Source organism: Protopterus annectens, chromosome 10.part0 (assembly GCF_019279795.1).
Source record: "Protopterus annectens isolate FY-2018-M chromosome 10.part0, PAN1.0, whole genome shotgun sequence".
Taxonomy (NCBI): domain Eukaryota; kingdom Metazoa; phylum Chordata; order Ceratodontiformes; family Protopteridae; genus Protopterus; species Protopterus annectens.
In genome coordinates this window covers 287,520,327-287,540,182 of record NC_056744.1, presented here as the reverse complement: position 1 = coordinate 287,540,182, position 19,856 = coordinate 287,520,327, and the positions used below count along the sequence as shown (strand labels likewise).

Genomic DNA, 19,856 nt, shown 5'->3' with positions numbered 1-19,856 from the left:
GATAAATAGCAACGGCGTCACCTGCTTTGGTGAGTAGTGCAGGCACAAACATGCTGACCTCTGGCAGATCCTCCCAGACCTTCTCTGACAGCAAAAAAAAAAGAGATTAAGGATGTTTAGCTACCATATTGTAAGTACTATTTTTTGTTTCGACACTATACATTAGGGACAACACCTTTTGGTGAATTGCCTATTGTTTTCACTGGTATGTAGTGCTGAATACTGTTTATGTCATATTTTCAAGTGGCCCAGAAGACAAAAGAAAATATGGTAGTCTGTCAGAGGAGGTAAGGTGGGCTGTCCATTTGCCAGGGTAATTGCAGTGTATTTCTGGCATTACTGTATCCTTTAAATAAACAGTAACACACATTACTAATCTGCTAGATACATGCTAAAATTGGATTTGTACTCCATAATTGGTCTGTTTAGGGCAGACTAAGGAGGGACAATAACATCCTTTGACCTAAATGAAATATCTTTGGAAATCAGTTGTGCTAGATAAAAGGATGTCATAACAGCTACTGCTACTGCAACATGGTTGTCAAAAATGAGTGAAGTGATGACCCAGTGTTGAGATCCCTGATTACTGTGTACATGTGGAGGGGGGTACTGGATATACTGTAAGATGTAGATAAGGGATGTTTCACAAAGGTGACAAGTGCATTTAGTTTGAGCCTTTTGTCTCTATACCATTGGTTTGTAAGGAATAGTTGTTGCTTAAACACTTGAATATCAATGGAGGAATGGACATTGACACCCAGATTGCAGTCATCATAGCTCAGGATTTGTGGTATGGAAGTCAGAATAATATATACCAAAAAGGATGGGCCCCAGTACTGAGCCCATGGTAATCCACTTGCACTTTCTTACTTTTCTGAATTGGCACCTGTCAACTTAATCATGTGATTTCTAACCTTCAACCAGTTTTCAGTCCATCTTATCATGTATGGGTCTACCTTTATTTCTTCTACTTGTTTACAACACAATCATGGGGTACAGTGTTGAAGGCTTTGTCTAGTTCCAGATATGCTCTGTGGAATGAGGGGCTACTGTCCACTGTCTCCGTACCCCTCTAAAATAAGTTTACCAAGCTGAGTAGACATGATCTATCCTTGACAAAAACTAACTGTTGTGGGTCTGGTTGTATAAGATTTTTAATATCATAGTCTTAACGATTAGATGTGATACATTAAATGGCCTTGCAATTTTAGGGTACATAGGCTGATGGGCCCGTAATTCCCAGAGGTCTGGGATAGTGACTCCTTGAGCAGAAGCACTATTGCAACTGTTTTCCAAACCTTAAGGACATACCCTGTGACCATGATGATCTCAGTGAATAAGATGGACTCAGGTTCTAGAGCAGAGTCACATCACAAAACATATGCATGCTGGATGCAACATATCTCTGTACTCTTGTGATCTTACATCATCATTGAAGAAAAATAGCTTTCAGTAATACATTTATTAAATACTCATTTTTTTTTATTAAGTGCATTGTATAATAGTAATATGTCTTAAAGTGTGGAAACACTCTATTTGTAATAGGTTAGTTTGTTCCTCATGGCTCACCTGAAGGGTTAGCCATGTCAATGTGGGTAAAGGCAACATTCACCCACTCTCCAATAGGCTTTATTCTATAGATTCATAGAATCATAGACTGTTATTAGGCTAACAAACCAGGGACGCTTTCTAAGCCTAGCCAAGTTTTCCCTAAGGAATAATGATATGCTATATCCAAATAGGACACTGAGGGCCAGGCATTTATAAGCTGACTCTGTCCATAAGGGACATGGGTGTCAGACCTGATCTAAGTTTCCTATTCCCCATCCACTGGTCTAGGTTGTGCTTAAACTGGGTAATAGACAAACTCAGCTTCACATGAATGGGAAGCTTGTTCCATAGAAGAGACAGTCTCTGGGACACATATCTGTCTCTCCAGCATGTTCTGTTTAAGTCACAGGTCCCTAGACCTTGTATTTCTGGTACGCTTTGACTAACAAAAATGTAGGAGATTCTTAAGTGTGGAATTTGCAGATGCCTTGTAAGCCAGGCATGGATCATCCCTCAGCAATCTATAGGAGACTGAGAAGAGGTGAAGGGCTTTAAGGTGCTCTGCATAAGGCAGGCTTGTTACGCCTTATATTCTTTTGGTAAGGAACTTCTGAGTTTGCGCTATTTGTCGAATATGCCTGGTCAGGTGCATACCAAAGGGAGCATTGTACTCTATGATTGGTCTGATAAGGGCAGAGTACAGTGGGATAATGATCTGTTTTGGACGTAGATGCCACTTATCATTTGAGCAATGTAAAATGAATTCTTTACCACTGTGGCCATGTGGTGGTCAAAGGTAAGGCTACTGTCTACATGCATACCCAGATCCCTGACCACTGGGTCAACTCTTAGGGGTGTATTATCTACATGGTAATTAGCCAAGATGGTTTACTTCCCAAAGGGTACAATTATGCATTTCTTAGCATTGAGTTTAAGACCATGGCTTTGTTGCCATTTGTTAGTCAGAGATAGATCTTCTAGAAAAATGCTAGTGTCTGCAAGGGAGTCGATGATAACACCCAGCTTGCAGTCATCTGCCAACGTAATCCATTGATAATGTGAAAGTTCCAAAACTATAAACTACACCGAGTAATGGTTATACTAACATAACCTTACTATCTCACTTTAAATGTTTTGATGTGCTGGTGTTTTACAAGTCTGTTATTATAGTTCTGTATTTTACTGAGCTTTAGGTTCCTGTGATTAACTACATGTATGCCATATAGGCATCTACATTGATGGAGAAACAGACATGGCTTTCTAACATTTGACTGCTGTTAGAGTTTGTTATATACACAATCACATTGCCTTGTATGTAAGTAAAAACTGGCTTCTGGATGTAATATTAAAAGAATTGGAGACATATTGTCCCATAATCGTATCTGAATGAAATGATGAGTACTGCTGCAATTTCACCTGGCTCTAACATAGCATGTATCCTTATTTTGTGTTTCTTTTCAGAACTGCATTATCCACATGCTCTTCCTGCTTGTGGTCCTGGTAATTAATTACCAGAGCTGTTTCCGGGACACAAATATCCGACTCCTGCATGTTTCTGTCAAGCAGTCCCTTGTCACAAGAGTCAGAAATGGTTTGACTTTTACAGCAATCAAAGGGTAAGTAAGTAAAAGAGTGTGAAGGTCACCCTACTGGAATGTTATGTAGAGCAATCATAATTGACAAAAACCTAAAATTTGATCTACACATTCAAAATAACATCAGTAAGACCCACAAAAAATAGGATTTCTTTACAGACATAAACAATTTCTTTCCTTTCCTTTCCATCAAAATAAGTACTCATGTCCACCTATTTGTTTTCTTCTCTGGTCTATGGTGCCCAATTGCTTACCAACCTCCATTCCTCACTTAAAACTAAACTAGAAATGTGCTACAACAAAACAGCCAAATTTGTAACAGGCCCCAAAAACAAATGGTTCTGCCAGCAATTCCACTTAAAAACACGTAAAACTTGAAAACTTTAATAAAATATACGATGATAAGATAAAATAAAATAAACACACTGGCTCATAAACCGGATAAGCGCTTTCGGTATAATACCTTTTTCAAATCCTAAATGTTTTCCAGTGAAACTTCTTCTTAAATACCTTCATTTCCTAGTGTTCACTCACTTAGATGCATTTAGTAACCATAGCAGCATACACACCCTTTTAATTATGTCATTTTGAGTGCTGAAGAGCTTTCTCTTTTAGTGCAGGTTTTAAAGGGACAAATGCATTCAGACCTGGTGACTGATCTGATTGCAAATTCATTATCCACTTCATCTCTTCAATTTCTGTTCGGTTTACTAAATCCCCACCTCTTGGTGTTTCATGAAGCCTAGCTAGTGCCATGAACTTGAAAGAATGACTGTCATTTATACTAATAGGCGCATAAAGTGCATTGCTGATAACTTTTTTTCTTATGTCAGATAAGTGCTTTAGGATACGTCCCTTGAGCATTTGATTAGTTTTCCCTATGTAGTATGCCTTGCAGTGACTGCAGGTTGCCACATAGATAATGTTCTTACTCCGACAGTTTGCAAATCCTTCAAACTTATAGTTCCTTTTAGGGGATGTGTAAAAGTATTTGAGATGTTTATATGAGAGCATGCCTTGCAACTTCCACATCTGAATGTTCCAACTCTCCTATTCATCTGAAAACTCCTGTCTTCAGAAATAGCTTTGGTTTCTGTTTTATAACATAATAGTCTTTTTTAAGTTTTTCCTGTTCTTAAAAGAAAAGCTGGGTTGATCTCCAACAATTTCCCTAATTTTGTTGTCAGATGTTAGCACTGGCCAAAATTTTCTGATGGTATTACGAATAGCAAAATTGTCAGTACTATATGTCAACTGGCATCTCAGATTGGACTTTACCTCCTTTCGCTTGATCTTAACTATTTCACCTTGGTCTGAGAAATAGGGTCTTCCCCTCTGAGAGCGTAGTTCCAAGGTAGTTGCTTCACTGGTCTGTGTCTCTTTGACTTTGTATCCTCTCTTATTAAAGTCATTGATAAGTTTAATTTGCTCCTCCCTACAATCCTCATCCCTCATGCAGAGCTTGGACACTCGAGTTAGTTGGTTAGTCACTATTTTGTCAAGAACATGCCTGGGATGCATGCTAGTATTGTGTAGTAAATGATTGTGCCACACAGGTTTCCTATACATTCTAGTATTGATGCTTCATGTGTCATCTAACATTAACTTAACATCCAAGAATTCTGTCTCTGTATTAGAAGATGTCACTTCAAACTTCAAAAATTAAGTTGTGTTCATCAAAAATTGTACAAAATGTTCCAAGGAGGTTAAATCGCCATCCCATAAGAGAAAGACATCATCCACAAATTGATTATAGAAAACTATGTTTCTATTCCATTTGTTGTTAATATCCGCTTTCCATAGCTCTTCCCATCTTGCCAGTTCCAGATTGGCATAACTATTTGCGCATGGAGTTCCCATCGCTACCCCTGGCTTCTGCCAGTAGTAAGTACTACCATACAGAAACACATTGTTATATAAGACCAATTCCAAGAGACTACATAGTAAATGGATATCATTGGTTGCTTTGTGCTTCACATCAAAGTCTCTGATCGCTTCGATCCCCAAATCATTGGGTATGGATGTGAACAAACTGTTCACATCCATAGTTACCAATAATAAATTCTTACAAGTATTCATCTGTTGCAGTTTCTTGTAAAGTCTACTTAAGAACTCAGCCGAGTCCTTGATCGCTGCAGGTGCGTGAGGTAGCAATTTCTTTAACTCCCCTTCTATAAAAATAGAAAGGGGTTCAGTTATCCATCCTTTTCCTGAAACGACTGGTCGCATCTGAGGGTCATGTAGATTCTTATGCACCTTAGGCATTCCATTGATGCTAGGTATAGTAGGATGACATACTTCAAAAAAATCAAACAGCTCTTTGCTTATCAATCTGTTCATGAGCTTGTCATAAAGTGTGTCTTGTACACTATGTATAATGGTGTTCAATTCTCTTTTATCAATCCTCCTGTAGGTGGCTATATCTGCTAGCATCTCCTTCATCTTGGTATCATAGAACAACATATCCGTAACTATAATTGCCCCTCCTTTCTCAGCTTGTTTGATCACGATGTCCTTCATATTCTGTAGTTCACACAGTGCTCTCTTCTCATTTAGAGTTAAGTTGTGGAAATGTTTACTTCCCTTTTGCTGTCTATATTTAGCCACTTCATTTTCACATAATCGCACAAAGGCATCGACAACTGGATGACATACAGGGACAAACGTACTTCTTTTTTTTTGCCTGTTCATTTTTTGGTGGGAGCATCACACATCCACTGCATAATGGAATCAGCATTACCACAGCAGCCAGCATTGGAAATGGCAAGTAGGAGAATCCATGCCAATAATTTATGGGTTTATCTAAACCACTTCTTAACTTTGACTGTTCATTGTTTTTTGCAAGCACCCTACACCACCCACAACCCATGCTAATTCTAAATGCTAATTCCAAAATTGCACAGTCCCAGGGAAAGGGAGTATTCCTTCACCTGGGATTATCAATCTAGCACACCTGTCAACCATCTGTATATGTCCAACCAACTGTAGGAGATCAAGTAGCTGTCCGCACCGTGCTGTGTCAACCAAATTCAGGAGTCCCATATATATATATATATATATATATATATATATATATATATATATATATATATGTGTGTGTGTGTGTGTGTGTGTATGTATATTTATATATATTTATCTGTGTATATATATATATATATATATATATATATATATATATATATATATATATATATATATATATATGGGTCTACTTCTTTTGACCTAACTTTCATTTGCCTGACACTCATTTGCCTGAGACCAAATGACTGAAATTTAATTTGCCTGACACTTCATTTGCCCGACAAGTAGAACTAGCAAGAAAATGGAAAATGCCCCCTTCCCCACTGCAGTGCGACCCTGGAGTTAGAATATATAGTTAGGGGGGGTGTGGGGGGTGAAGCCCCCCACTTACTTTTCTGTTACTAAGCAATATTACATTAAAAGTTAACAATATCATATGAAATGAAGTGGGGGCTTAGCCCACACACCCATTAATGGGGGCTGTGCCCCCCACACCCCCCCTAACTATATATTCTAACTCCAGGGTCGCACTGCAGTGGGGAAGGGGGCATATTCCATTTTCTTGCTAATAATAGTTGTCGGTCAAATGAAGTGTCAGGCAAATGAAGTGTCAGGCAAATGAAATTTCAGTCAAATGGGGTCAGGCAAATAAGTGTCAGGCAAATGAAAGTTAGGTCAAAAGAAGTAGACCCATATATATATATATATATATATATATATATATATATATATATATATATATGAATCTACTTTTGTTCATCGAAATTACACTCGCTCGAAAAAGAAAAGCAGATCTCCACTTCAGTGAAAGTGCACTTCAGCGAAACTGCACTTTTGCTGGAGTTTAGTTGCCGAATCGGCTAACCCAAACAAAAAGCACACAAAAAAACGTCTTTTTGCAGGACACCTCCCGACTTTAATATTCTCACTTTGAGATCGCACTACAGTGGGGAAATGGGAATATTCCCTTATCCCCAGTGTACCATGATCTCAGCACTATGTTTGACTTTACTGTGTAATGACAACCCAAAGAAGAAAATCTTTTCGTCTCCCCAGTAATCCACAGTCTAGAATTACCTCATTACGATGATGCAGAGCTAGCAGACATCAGTATTCAAACATTCTGCTCTATAAATCTAATGCAACTCATATTTCTACTGGTTAAAAAGAGTCTTTCATTATAATTACCAGTCAGAGAAATCTGTTAAGATGTCTTTGGTTTAATGCAATCAGATTAACTCCATTGCATTTACATTCCTAAAAAGCAAATAGAATCAATATTACAACCGTTCAAAATGTCCAAAATTCACCCAAAACCTCAACAGTAATTTCTTGGCCCATCACATCTTAGAGGATGCAAACACCCTTAATGCACATTTTCCCTTCTCCAGAGTGCATTTCTATCTCTTGCAGATAATCCCCATACTTTCAGATGGTAAAAGAGCATAACGTAGTAGTTTCTCCCACTTTGTGACATTTCTGTCCTAGTCAGCTTCTTTAGTGCAGGGCTGAATGAAATCTCAGGGCAATTTCATTAGGAATTAGTATCTCTTGATATTGTGTCACAGTGACAATGACAATGACATATGAAAGTTTTTTGCTAAGGAAAATGAATACAGCAGGATATCAGTAACTTTTTTTATTTCATACACACTGAGGTCATAAAGCTATTCAGGTTCAAAATTAACAGCTCCTTGTCTCTGTACTATTGTATAAAGCTGCACTGTTTACCCTTCCTGGAGTTGTATACCTGTTAAACCTGTTATAATCAGAAAGTTAATTAACCTGATAAACACTGACAGCAGCACCATTAATTATTTGAGCTTTGCAAGCCAAGAACTCTTCACTTTTCACAGCTGGAGTAACACATATGAAGGAAACACATGTAAGAGTCACTGGAAAAAAATGTCACTTAACATTTTTAGTAAGTATTCTCAAACTTGACAGTATTTCTTATTCATTCCATCTAAGTAAATGGGACTGTGATCTGACAACACAGATTAGAGCATTGTAATCTCATAAACTGTACCATCACAGTGCATTATGGGTAATGAATTACTTTTCAACAAGACAAACTCACGTCACCATGTCTATCCCATAATATCATTCAGGATTAGGAAAAATTAAAATTAATAAGTAGTTACTGCAGTGCTAGCATGTTTGGATTGCATAGAACATCATTATAAGACAACTATGTGTGTGTGTGTGTGTGTGTGTGTCTGTGTGTGTGTGTGTGTGTGTGTGTGTGTGTGTGTGTGTGTGTGTGTGTGTGTGTGTGTGTATATATATATATATATATATATATATATATATATATATATATATATATATATATATATATATATATATATATATATGTGTGTGTGTGTGTGTGTCTTCAGTTTCTGCCTGTAGTGGTCTTTTAACTAGAGAGAGCATCAATAAATTCACCAGCTTGTAAATAACTTTTCCACAATAACTAGTGCTATCCAGTTTATAGTGTTCCAGACTCGTACAATAAACAAATGAGTCGTCCCTCCAAACCACACCAAGAAAAAACTCAGTCAGTTGAAATTCAAATGCAGTCCACCTCACATAAGTATACTTATAAATTCCCAGGGTCTCAACCCACATAAAGCCCAATATCGATGAATATTCAATCTGCCCCTTCAGTTTATATTAGAATGCAACCAGATTATATGATTTAGAGCCATTTTGACACCTTACGACAGTCACATATAATCCATTCCGTCATCCAGTGTACCCTTATCATCGTTCTTCATATCATTCAAATAAGCTCCTTGAGACTTACCTAGGCTAGGATACACAAAGCTGAAAATAAAGCAAAAAAGAAAAAAAAGGTTCAAATACTCTACAAGCAACAATGTGTAACAAGGGAGCTACTTCAGATCGCCGAAGTTTCAGAACATCGAAAATCTGATCGTCGAAGACCAGATGTTCGAAGTTCTGAAACACTGAATGTTCTGAATGGAGATCGACGTACAGCATGGAACAGGAAATTTACTGTTCTCTTCACTGTAGTGCAATTTTGGAGTTGGTATATTTAAGTAGCAGAGGGTGCAGGGGGACTTGACCCCCTAGAAAAATGTAAGAGAAGATTTCTTTTCTTTTTAGATTTTTTTTTTTAAATATTCGATGTTTCAGAACTTCGATGAGCTGGTCTTTGATGATAAGATGTTCAATGTTCTGAAACTTCGATCATCTGAAGTAGACTCATAACAAGAACCGTTTGAGACACGATCTTTAGTAACTGATCTGTTTATCAAATCCCCACTTTGACAAGCATAATATTAACCTCACTAACTACTGAATATCATATTACACTACTTAAGCCGTGCTTATCAAATAATCAAACCAACATCTAAGTCAATATTCTACCCTAAAAACATCTTCAAAATGAAGTTTCGTATAGGAGACTGATTGATCTCTTAATATAGAAAGCAGTCCTTCAGTATAACAACTGTTACAATAAACCCGCTTCTTTTAAACCATGACCATATTACTATATCCTCAGATGTTCACAGTGTTGGTTCTAACAAACTGTGCACACCTCTTACCAGTACTAATTTTATGAAACAGTGTCTGTCTTAAATAGGAAATCCTTCACACACTTGAAAAATACATTGCCTGTTTCTCTGTAATCCCATTCATACATTCAACAGTATTATCGAAAGTACAAACTCATCACCGAAAAATATTAATTATTTTCATTACCAGCTCTATCCTCAACATTTCAAACAGCTATCAACAGTATAACACTGTGACTATCCATTTAAATGAATGCCCCTGCATGCAAATGTTTCTACAATAACAGTTTGACATATTAATTCTCCATCCATTGTAAACTTCAAGCAAAATATAAATAGTTTACCTCCATTATATGTCCCAAGCATGCATACATTAACAAATATACCAGGTCCTTATATATAGCAAATGTAGGTTCATCGGTTCATAGGTTAAGTACTAGGCTAGCTGCCCTTGACATTTATTTTAGGCCTAGCCAGTTTTCTTTTTGTGCTCAAATTAACCTATCCCATTTGGTTAGAGATTGGCCTTACCCATCCCATGGCCAATAATTATATATTACCCCTAATTAGAATAACTAGGATCATGCCATAGCTCATTTGAGAGGTCCCATTGGTGGGATTAAGCATTTATGGACTGCCTCTGTCCATTAGTACTATAGGGGGCAGTCCTGGGATGAATTTTTTCTTTCCCATCCATAGATGCAAGTTGCTTTTGAATATCGGCAGGGATGAACTTTTGTTTTATGAGGATGGGGAGTCTGCTCCAAAGCAGCAGTGATCACTGTAAGATATAACTGTCCCTCCAACCATTCTGCTGATATTGCAGAAGAGGTTTAGATCCCTAGACTGAGAATTTATAATGCCATTTGACTTGCTGATGTGCAGTAAATACCTCAATATCATGATCAATATTAATAATAATAAGTATTATTATTATTATTATTACTAATAATAATATTAATAGTATTAGTATTAATACTAATGCAAGCATTCATCTGCATGTCCAAAACCAAATTACGTAGTGCTCGGATGTTTACCGTTTTGATATGTAAAGAACAATCTACTTTGGGAAGGAATACAGACACAAGTAGTTACAAAGAATACAAAGCAAATACTGGTATTATGTTTCCACTTAACCTTGTCATACTCTGGCAAAGCCACACCCATGCGGTTGACCTTACTTTTCTTAGGTTGACCTTACTTTTCTTATCTTCCTCATTTATTATCTCTTCTTCCATTTTTCCTTGATTTCACTAGCAGAACAGATATCCAGTTGTTAATTACACTGCTATCATCAACTCAGTTAACTAGGTTAAATTATACACTGTTTAACACAAATGCTGCCAGAATACATGAAGGAGATGACCAAATTCTCAAAGTACCATGACATCAATCACCAAAATACTACTAATTGTTAAAGCTATAATACAAACTTAATATGAAGAGTTTTATTATGAACAACATTCTGACAAAATATCAGATATCACACAGGAAAGTCATCACAAAAAAATTACTGTAAGTATATATCACTGTGAAACCCATGGAATGAACTTTCAAATGGAACATTGTTTTATTCATCATATGCAGTACTCAACATTATTTTCATTTTGGGGCAAGCTTGTGTGTTTTCAGAGCTTCACTGCTCCTGCTTACCACCTTGTAATCTTCCTGACTAGGCATAACTTTTAGTACCTCCAACCACTGTCAGGAATTTAGTCCGTTGCCCTCTGACATACAGGTAGGGATCCCTTCTGGATACTTGACAATTGGCTTTTCTATATCCCACAGCCCCTAACTCTACCTCACCCTCTTTCCATTACCTGACACATAGATGGGCGGGATGCACACCGCAGTTCTAACCTGGCTCTCATCTGCCAAACTCACTGATGTAGCACTGCTTGCCATTATCAATGATTATATTCAGTTGTCTCATCTGCCTCAAAACTTTCAACTGTCTTTCACAACAGATGCTTCTGAATTTTGATCCAGTTCTTCGTACGAACAAGAAAACAGTGAAGTTTCAATACAACATTCCTATAAAGACTTTTAAGAACTCAGATACCTCATTTCTCTGTCTATTGGTAAAATATTTAAACATACATCATTCTCTTTTCTTTATGGATTGATACTATCCACATTTTATTTGAATTTCTCAGAGGTGTGATCTTTCAGATTCCATATTTGATTCACTCTGCCCATGAGAACCTCATTGCTGTGATTTCAATGCTAAATCCCAATGAGCGAGAGTACAAGGCTGTGCATTCAGCAGACAACAACACGGGATGTAGTAAATGATGGAAACCAGCATGCAGGCCTCTACAATATGGTGTTGTCACCTTGTTTGCTGTGTCTGCTTTGACCCAGTGGTAGTGCAAAGTTATTGTGTTAGAAGAAAATATAGAACTATGTTATCATCCACAGCAGCAATCTCAACTCTTCTTGCTTACCAAAGTGCATCAGGTTAGAACTTATATTTGATTCAAGAGTAGCTAGATAAGAATGTCACAGCCAGACACTGGAAAATGAGAAGAAATGGCTTTATTTATAAAAATTAATTTGAGAAATATTTCATCTGAACACTAACTTCCAGAGTCAAACAAGTCACTACTTCCATGACCATATTGCTGGATGTGACTCTTCGCATGAGCAATGACCAGAAAGATGGGTAGCACAGGTAATTGCAACTATTGCTGAATCCTGATTACCCACCAAGATGATGTCAACACACAAGACACTTATCTGAACCTGCTTATGGCAGTATACAAAATAAGAATCTTGGGGAAATAACGTAATAAGAAAAGACCAGAGCTTTTGTCCAGCCAAGTTTCATTTATAAGTACAACAAAAAAAGTCAGTGGAAGGCAGCAGAAACACCATGAGTAAAATAAATCTTATTTATTCACAGAGATTTAGCGCTTTCATCCAAAGGCTTCGTTGGAATAAAAAGTGCAGTAAAAACCACATTTAAATACACTAGTAAAAAAATGAACACTTAAATACATGCCCAATCGATTAACAGTTCCAATTCAGTCTGTAGAACACATTTAATTAATAACAATTTTGTATGTAAACTAGCCAGTATTAATGAAGATGCTATTCTAAAAAACACTTTATATAGATGCTTTCATTAATGCCAGGATATATGTCTGCTTGCATCTTAACTTGCCAGAAAGTTTTTCTTTTAAGAATTTTGTTCTTGTAGTTACCTCCCCTCAAATCTTTTGGAACTAATTCTAAGACAGAAAAATAAAACTTTTTAAAATACCTATATGCAGTAGAATGCTTAAATAGTGCATTATTTGTGTCTCTCTTCTTTATAGCATATAAGTGTTCCTTTATTCTAACACTTAACGTCCTTGTTGTCATTCCTATATAAAAGGAGTGACAACAGGAGCATGTAGCAATATACACTATGCCTGTGCTTTTGCAATCGAAGTGTCCTTCTATTTTACTACTTCTATCCATATGAGGTAGCATAATAGAAGGAACTTGTTAGGACCCAAAAATATAGTCATATATGAAGCCTATGACATATTAAGACCAGCTTAACATGTTAATCTTCAATAGTTTCAACACCAAGGTAAAGAAAAGTAAAACAAAATATAGATGCCAAAAGGCTTGCATCTTACAAAATGTAAGCAAAGTTAGCAGTGCTGTTGATATGAGCCTAAAATAGAGTAATTCTTTAGGAAATAATTAATTTCATTGCATTTCTATGGTTGGCAAAATGCAACCTGCCAAGAAACCACCATTAAATATGTGAATTGGAAAGTTGTTGCTCATTATGCTTTACAAGATCAGCCATTGTTGTGAAGTATTTTAACACCTTATCTTTTAGGTATTCTGACATGTGGTCCTGGATGGATAATGTGCTTCTGCCCCATCTGTACAACAACCCCAGCCTGACTCTGGTGGGGTCTGCACGTCTTCGGCAGCAGTGCTCCCTTGAAGGTAAGTATCAAATTATCTAATGTAGCTGAATAACTTGTACTTGTTTCACAGTTAGTTCTCATATTCGTGTTATCTAATAGGAAAGTTAATTTCTACTTTAATTTCTAGACAAGCTAAAAGTGTTCTGAGTTGTGCAAATATTATTATGTAGTCTGTCATATCTGTATGTATAGACACATTGCACTGTTATACAAAATGAGAGAAATAAACAGAGGTGCAACATTACTTAAGACAGTGGGACAAAAATAAAATGATTCTTAAAAAGAATGGGAAAATTAGCTATGAAAGTAGAAAAATAGTGGTTTTAACATGCCATCTGTCTGTTTCTACTGCTTAAGAAAGTACAAATACACTTACATTCACACATGCTGCAACTCTGTCCCTGTTTCTGCACTGATCATAAGGCATAAATAAGAGCCATTTGTTTACATGCACAATGCAGCTTGATTCTGTTGACATGGTAGAATGTTTATGGACGAGGAAATGTTTTCCTGGCATCAAAAGTCAGGCAGTCTTAGAGTTAGTATCTTTAGAGAATTGTAGGTGTGCGGTGTACATATGCAAAAATATTTCTTTTAGCATTTACAACTGAGAGTCCTATATGATAGGAAGTCTTAGAAGTAATGCTTGTGCTTGAATTCATGGTTGAAGTCAACACTTGTCAGTGTCAACTTTATTTATTATTGTTGTTATTTATTGGTCTGTTCAGAGTAAGATTGATCACTTATTATGAATTCTTAGGATACATAGTTACGCTAAAACTGAAGCCTTTTTTGTCAAATAAAATATTTAGCCTACTATGTACTTTTGCATGGTTACCAGTACAAGGCAAGATGGATGCTGCTACTGAAATCACCCATTTTAAGTAGTTAGGTCTATCCATTCTGCAGGTTTTTTCCCATATCACACCAATTAAGAGTGAATCCACCAGCAGTCCAAACACTGCTGCCCAGCTTTTAGCAAATCTTAAAACACTGTGTTCATGAAGACTAAATGTCCTGCAGAGAGCATCCATCTGTCCATCCATAACCCCACTCCAATTTTTGCACATGGGGTCAGTGTGTCACTTCAACAGTGACTGGGTGACTAACTATGGTATCTTATAATCCACTCTACATTAAGAATCTCCATTCAATTTGCTTATAGAAACATCATCATAAATATATACCTCAGGATTCGGAAACCTGCATTGCACTGCACAAACCTGCCTCATTCAGATTTGCTCATTGTATTCTGGACTTCATATTCAGAGATCAAGGTAGCAGTACTGCGGTAGGATGGCCCTGGCTACCTCCAGTTTAACCAGTAAGAACAGCATGCAAATATAACAGCCCCAGGACATGGATAATAATAATAAGCCATGTGCTCTCCCCTAGAACTCTTCACCAGGAGTAGCAGTCAAGCAATTCAAAGAAAAGAATCAATTGCGAGGCTTGGTAATGACCGCCGAGAAGATGCCGCTCACTGCAGCAGTATTATGTTCCCGAATCACAGACTATCCCCATTCTTCTGCTGGATGTAGCAGCATTGCCCTAATAGTGCAAGCAACAATATGTCTATGAGTCCTTGCTACATTTTTTTATCTTTCTTACATCAGTCTTCATACCTGACTAAATTAATTGATTAATAAACTAGTTCTGCTCATAATAAATGTCTTTGTGTGGGAGGCAAGTACAACATGAATTATGAATATCTGCATGTGAATACATTACCAGTCATTTTATTGCACTTTCTAGCAGAAGACATTATAAGCAAGTAGGAGTTTAGTGGCTAGCATCCAAACAGAATACCAGTGTACCATTGATGTAGTTGACAGTTGGATAATAGTATTGTATATACCTCCAAGAAGAACTGTGCAATAAATTATGTTAAATAAAATTAAGTATTCAATACACGGGAGGTTCAGATTCAAAAGTTTACTAGTGTACACCAGGAGGCAAAAAACCATACAAGTACAGAATTTTGTCTCACATGATACAGGAAGTTCACAAGTTTATATAGGTTTAACATTCAAGTTGTTCCCACCTTACTGACATTACAAGTCACAGGGCATTTACATCACTTTAGCTTACAGGCCTTTATTCATGCAACAGCTGCAGTTGTATATTTATCAAAAACATTCTTTTGATAATAATACAACCTTGCTGTTTCATCTGGTCAGGCACAATATCTTCCTGTAAAGTTACTTTTTAAAGGTCTCATATCAGTTTGAATACAATAGCAGATTCAGTCTTTAACATACATATTTGTTCACTGTTTCACTTTCTTTACCAGCTGTGTTTTTATCTCACAAGGACAAGTTACTTCATGCAGGAAGAGAAGATTTCATTATTTACAAGGACAAGTTATCTCATCAGGAAGGAGCGGAAGATTTACACATTTAATTTCCTGACCCAGCAGATAATCACTTATGAAAAGCATAAACATTAAGCTTGCTGAGGTGGCAGCTGCCTGGGTCAGGGGTCAAAGCACACTGCAGTTTCAGAAGCTACTTGCATTTACACATGAATTTATCCCTTCTGTTATATGATTAATAGAATAAAATGCATTATAAACTACCTTGCTTCTAAACTAGCATTTCACATTTATTTAAATACATATTTTTCTAACATTTCCCCCCTATTAATACTTTTTATTCTATTTTTTTGAAGTATACATAGTGTTATTTCATCTCCTAACCTTTTCCACTTAGGATTTTCAGCTAGGTGAGTCATTCAATCTATACTTCAGAAAAAGCGTCATCTGAAATCAATCTTTCAATTTCAATATCTTGGTAGAAAGTTTCAGTAACAGATACATTAATAAAATCTTTGATTAATCTTTTCATGCAGGGAATTCCACAGCAAACACATGCTCCTATTAGGAGTATACCCACACAAATGGCAATTAGAATATTCATTAGGATGGTACCCCACCCCCCAAATAGATTCTGGAAAAAGTCCGTCAGTGGGTTTGGGCCTGGTTCAGTCATGGCCGATACTTGCTGAATTACCTCTAGGTGATTATTTATCTCATGACGATTATCAGGAATGTATGCACAGCATTCTTCTTTGATGAGTGTGCACGTACCACCTCTCGCCGCTAGGGTGAAGTCAAGAGCCATTCGATTTTGTAGCACTACAGTTCGCATTGCATTCAGTTCATCAGTCACTAATTCAAGGGCAGAAAAAGTTGCGTTGCTCATTACTTCGAGAAGTTTTGACAGTTTTCTCAACTCCCAGATCGATTTGACTGCTCCATATGCTGGGAATATCCCTGCCCAAGATATAACACTGTCACTCAAGTCCATATGAGTTAATTTTTCTTTATCCTTCACGGAATTATGGTCTTTCCAGCCAGCTTTGATCTTTCCGACTGGATTTACAGGTTTCTCCACTGGACCTTCAGGTTTTCGGGCTACATCTCTCACATTTCGTATCTTATCCAAAGGCAATTCTGCAGTATGTCTTATTGCTGGAACCAGATAACCCAAAAAACAACTGCCGGACCAATTCTCAGGTAACCATTTATATGCCTTTTTCCCACAAATAAAATAAAAGTTTTCTACTTTAGTACTAATACGCATTAGCCCTGCATGAAACATTTTCTGATCTATTATTGACAATTGTTTAAACAAAACAGGGTTTTGTCGTACTTCATTCAATGTTATTTTCATTGTACTCAAATATGAATCATAGTTAGTATTACAAACAGTACCTCCATTTTTAACTTTAATGTAACACTTGTAGGATATCGTAATATTACAATTACTCCATCCTACTTGGAGGGTATCATTTTTAAAAAAGCACACAATTCCCTTTTGGGTAACAGGTAAAAATAATGCTATTTTGTCTTGTGATCTTACAGTTCCAGTGTCAAAAAGCAAATTTTCCCAAGTCTCATTTATCCCCAAAGGGATAGCAGACATTAACAGTCCTCCATATGCTGTAGGTATGGCGGTACAAACTCAGCAATTTGAAATGTTCATAGTCTCTGCATATACACGTTTCATGGCTAGGTATGTGTTAAAATTTGGATGCCAGTCTATAGACATTTCATCACGCCTTTTCACTTTCACTTGCGTAGTTGTTTGTAGGATAAACCACAACAAGAGGAAAATTGTCACAATTATAGTCAATAAATGTATACTCAACAAAATGATTATGCAACATCTCTGGGGTTGATCTAAATTCTTATTCGCTTTGTTTTCGGCCATCTTGGTCTGGTTGTGTGTCAGTCACAAAGTTTTTATCAAGTTGAAAGTTCTTTACCGGTTTACAATGTGTTAAATGAACCCAGGACGTCCTCTCGGCCACTCTAACTGCAGTAGATGTTGCTAACAAAACCTGGTACAGACCTTCCCACTTTGGACTCGCCCAATTATTTCTTTTCGTCACTTTCAGCCAGACGTATGTCCCAGGAGCAAAGACTGCTTCTACCGGTCTGGTCTGTTCCTTATCTGAAAAAGAGTTAAACTGCAAAACAGATTTATTCATTAACAATTTCTTCATATACTCTGCTAACGAACTGTCAGCCTCTTGTTCTGCAGGCATGAGAGCTTTCCACTGAGGCACATAAAATGCTCTCCCAAAAATCATTTCAAAGGGAGTCAAACCCTTTACATTTGGAACCGTTCTCATACTCAGCAGTGCTAAAGGCAGACAGTGTATCCAGTTCTTTTGGGTCTCCTCAACTAACTTTCTTAATTTATTTTTAAGGGTTCCATTGTACCTTTCCACCAGTCCTGCTGACTGTGGGTGGTAGGCACAGTGGTTCTTTAAGGAGATACCAAAAAATCTTCCAAGTTGCTGGATCATTTGGTTGACAAAATGTGTGCCATTGTCACTATAAATCCTCTCTGGAATGCCAAATCTAGGGATCACTTCTTTTATCAGGGCTTTTGCTACTGTTGCTGCATCTGGATTTTTGGTTGGAAAAGCTTCTACCCATTTAGAAAACATGTCTACAATAACTAAACAGTATTTTTTCCCTTCACACTTACTTAATTCTATGAAATCCATACAAATAGTATGGAACGGATATATTGGTATAGGAAAACTTCCTTGCTTGGTTTTAAATGCCCCTTGTGCATGGTGCTTGTTACAAGTATGACAAGCTGCACAATATTTTTGTGTAGTTTGTGTATCCGTATGTTTGGAATATTCGATTGACTAACTGTACCATCCCCCCTTTTGAGACATGGCTCTGCCCATGGCTCAACAAAGCTGCATATCTAAATAAATTAGATGGCAATATCGGTTTTCTTTCTTTGGAAATGTATAGTCCATTCTCAAGAATTGCACCTCGTTTTACCCATTTTTGTTTTTCTGCTTTTGTAGTAAGCGTCTGCATTGTTTTTAACATGTCTAAATCTAAAATCTCAGAGGGTTGTAATTCCTCGTTCAAAAATAAAGTTTCTGAGTCTGAGGCTGCTTGCTTTGCAGCCGCATCAGCTCGTGCATTGCCTTTTGAAATCTTATCCTGTTGTTTTGTATGAGCTACACATTTACAAATAGCTACTTTGGTAGGTAACGGAAAAGATTCTAATAACTCCAAAATAAATTGCGCATGATTAATAGGTTTGCCACTGGATGTTATCATTCCTCTATTTTTCCATTGTTATGCAAATACATGTACTGTAGAAAAAGCATACTGACTGTCAGTATATATGTTTACACACTTGTTTTTTGCTAAAGTACATGCCCTTGTCAAAGCTATCAATTCCGCTGCTTGTGCAGATAAGTTGTGTGGTAAGGATTGAGCTTCTAAAATTTCAGTGTCTGTAACTACTGCATACCCTACCAGATTCTTCCCTGTAGGACCCCTTCTGCATGAGCCGTCCACGTAATATGTCACCTCGGAATTATCCAAGGGCATATCTGTAAGATCTTGTCTAGGTAAGGCTAACTGTTCAATTTCCTGCAGGCAGCTGTGTGGTGTGCCCTCCGCAGGAGTTGGAAGTAATGTTGATGGATTCAATGTCATACATCGTTCAATTGTCATATGAGGTTGGCTCAGCAGTATAGTCATACATGAAAGATGTCTAGCCGGAGAAAGGTATGCCACTTTCTCTTGCAGTAAAATTATTGCAACTGCATGAGGCACTCTCAATGTGAGAGGGTGGAATAACACCACTGAGGCCGAAGCCTATACTGCCATTGCGGCTGCAACTACTGCTTGTACACAGTGAGGCAAAGACCGCGCCACTGGGTCTAACTGTGATGAATATTAG

The 19,856-nt window shown here is 37.2% G+C and overlaps 1 protein-coding gene across 1 annotated transcript in view; it reads left to right on the top strand.

Annotated features, from left to right (window-relative positions):
• Positions 1-19,856, top strand: part of LOC122814129 (polycystin-1-like) — a 1,441,736-nt gene that overhangs the window by 1,148,772 nt on the left and 273,108 nt on the right. Inside the window, 2 exon segments of the mRNA XM_044086744.1 lie at positions 3,013-3,167; positions 13,533-13,645. Coding sequence (XP_043942679.1) covers positions 3,013-3,167; positions 13,533-13,645 — 268 coding nt within the window.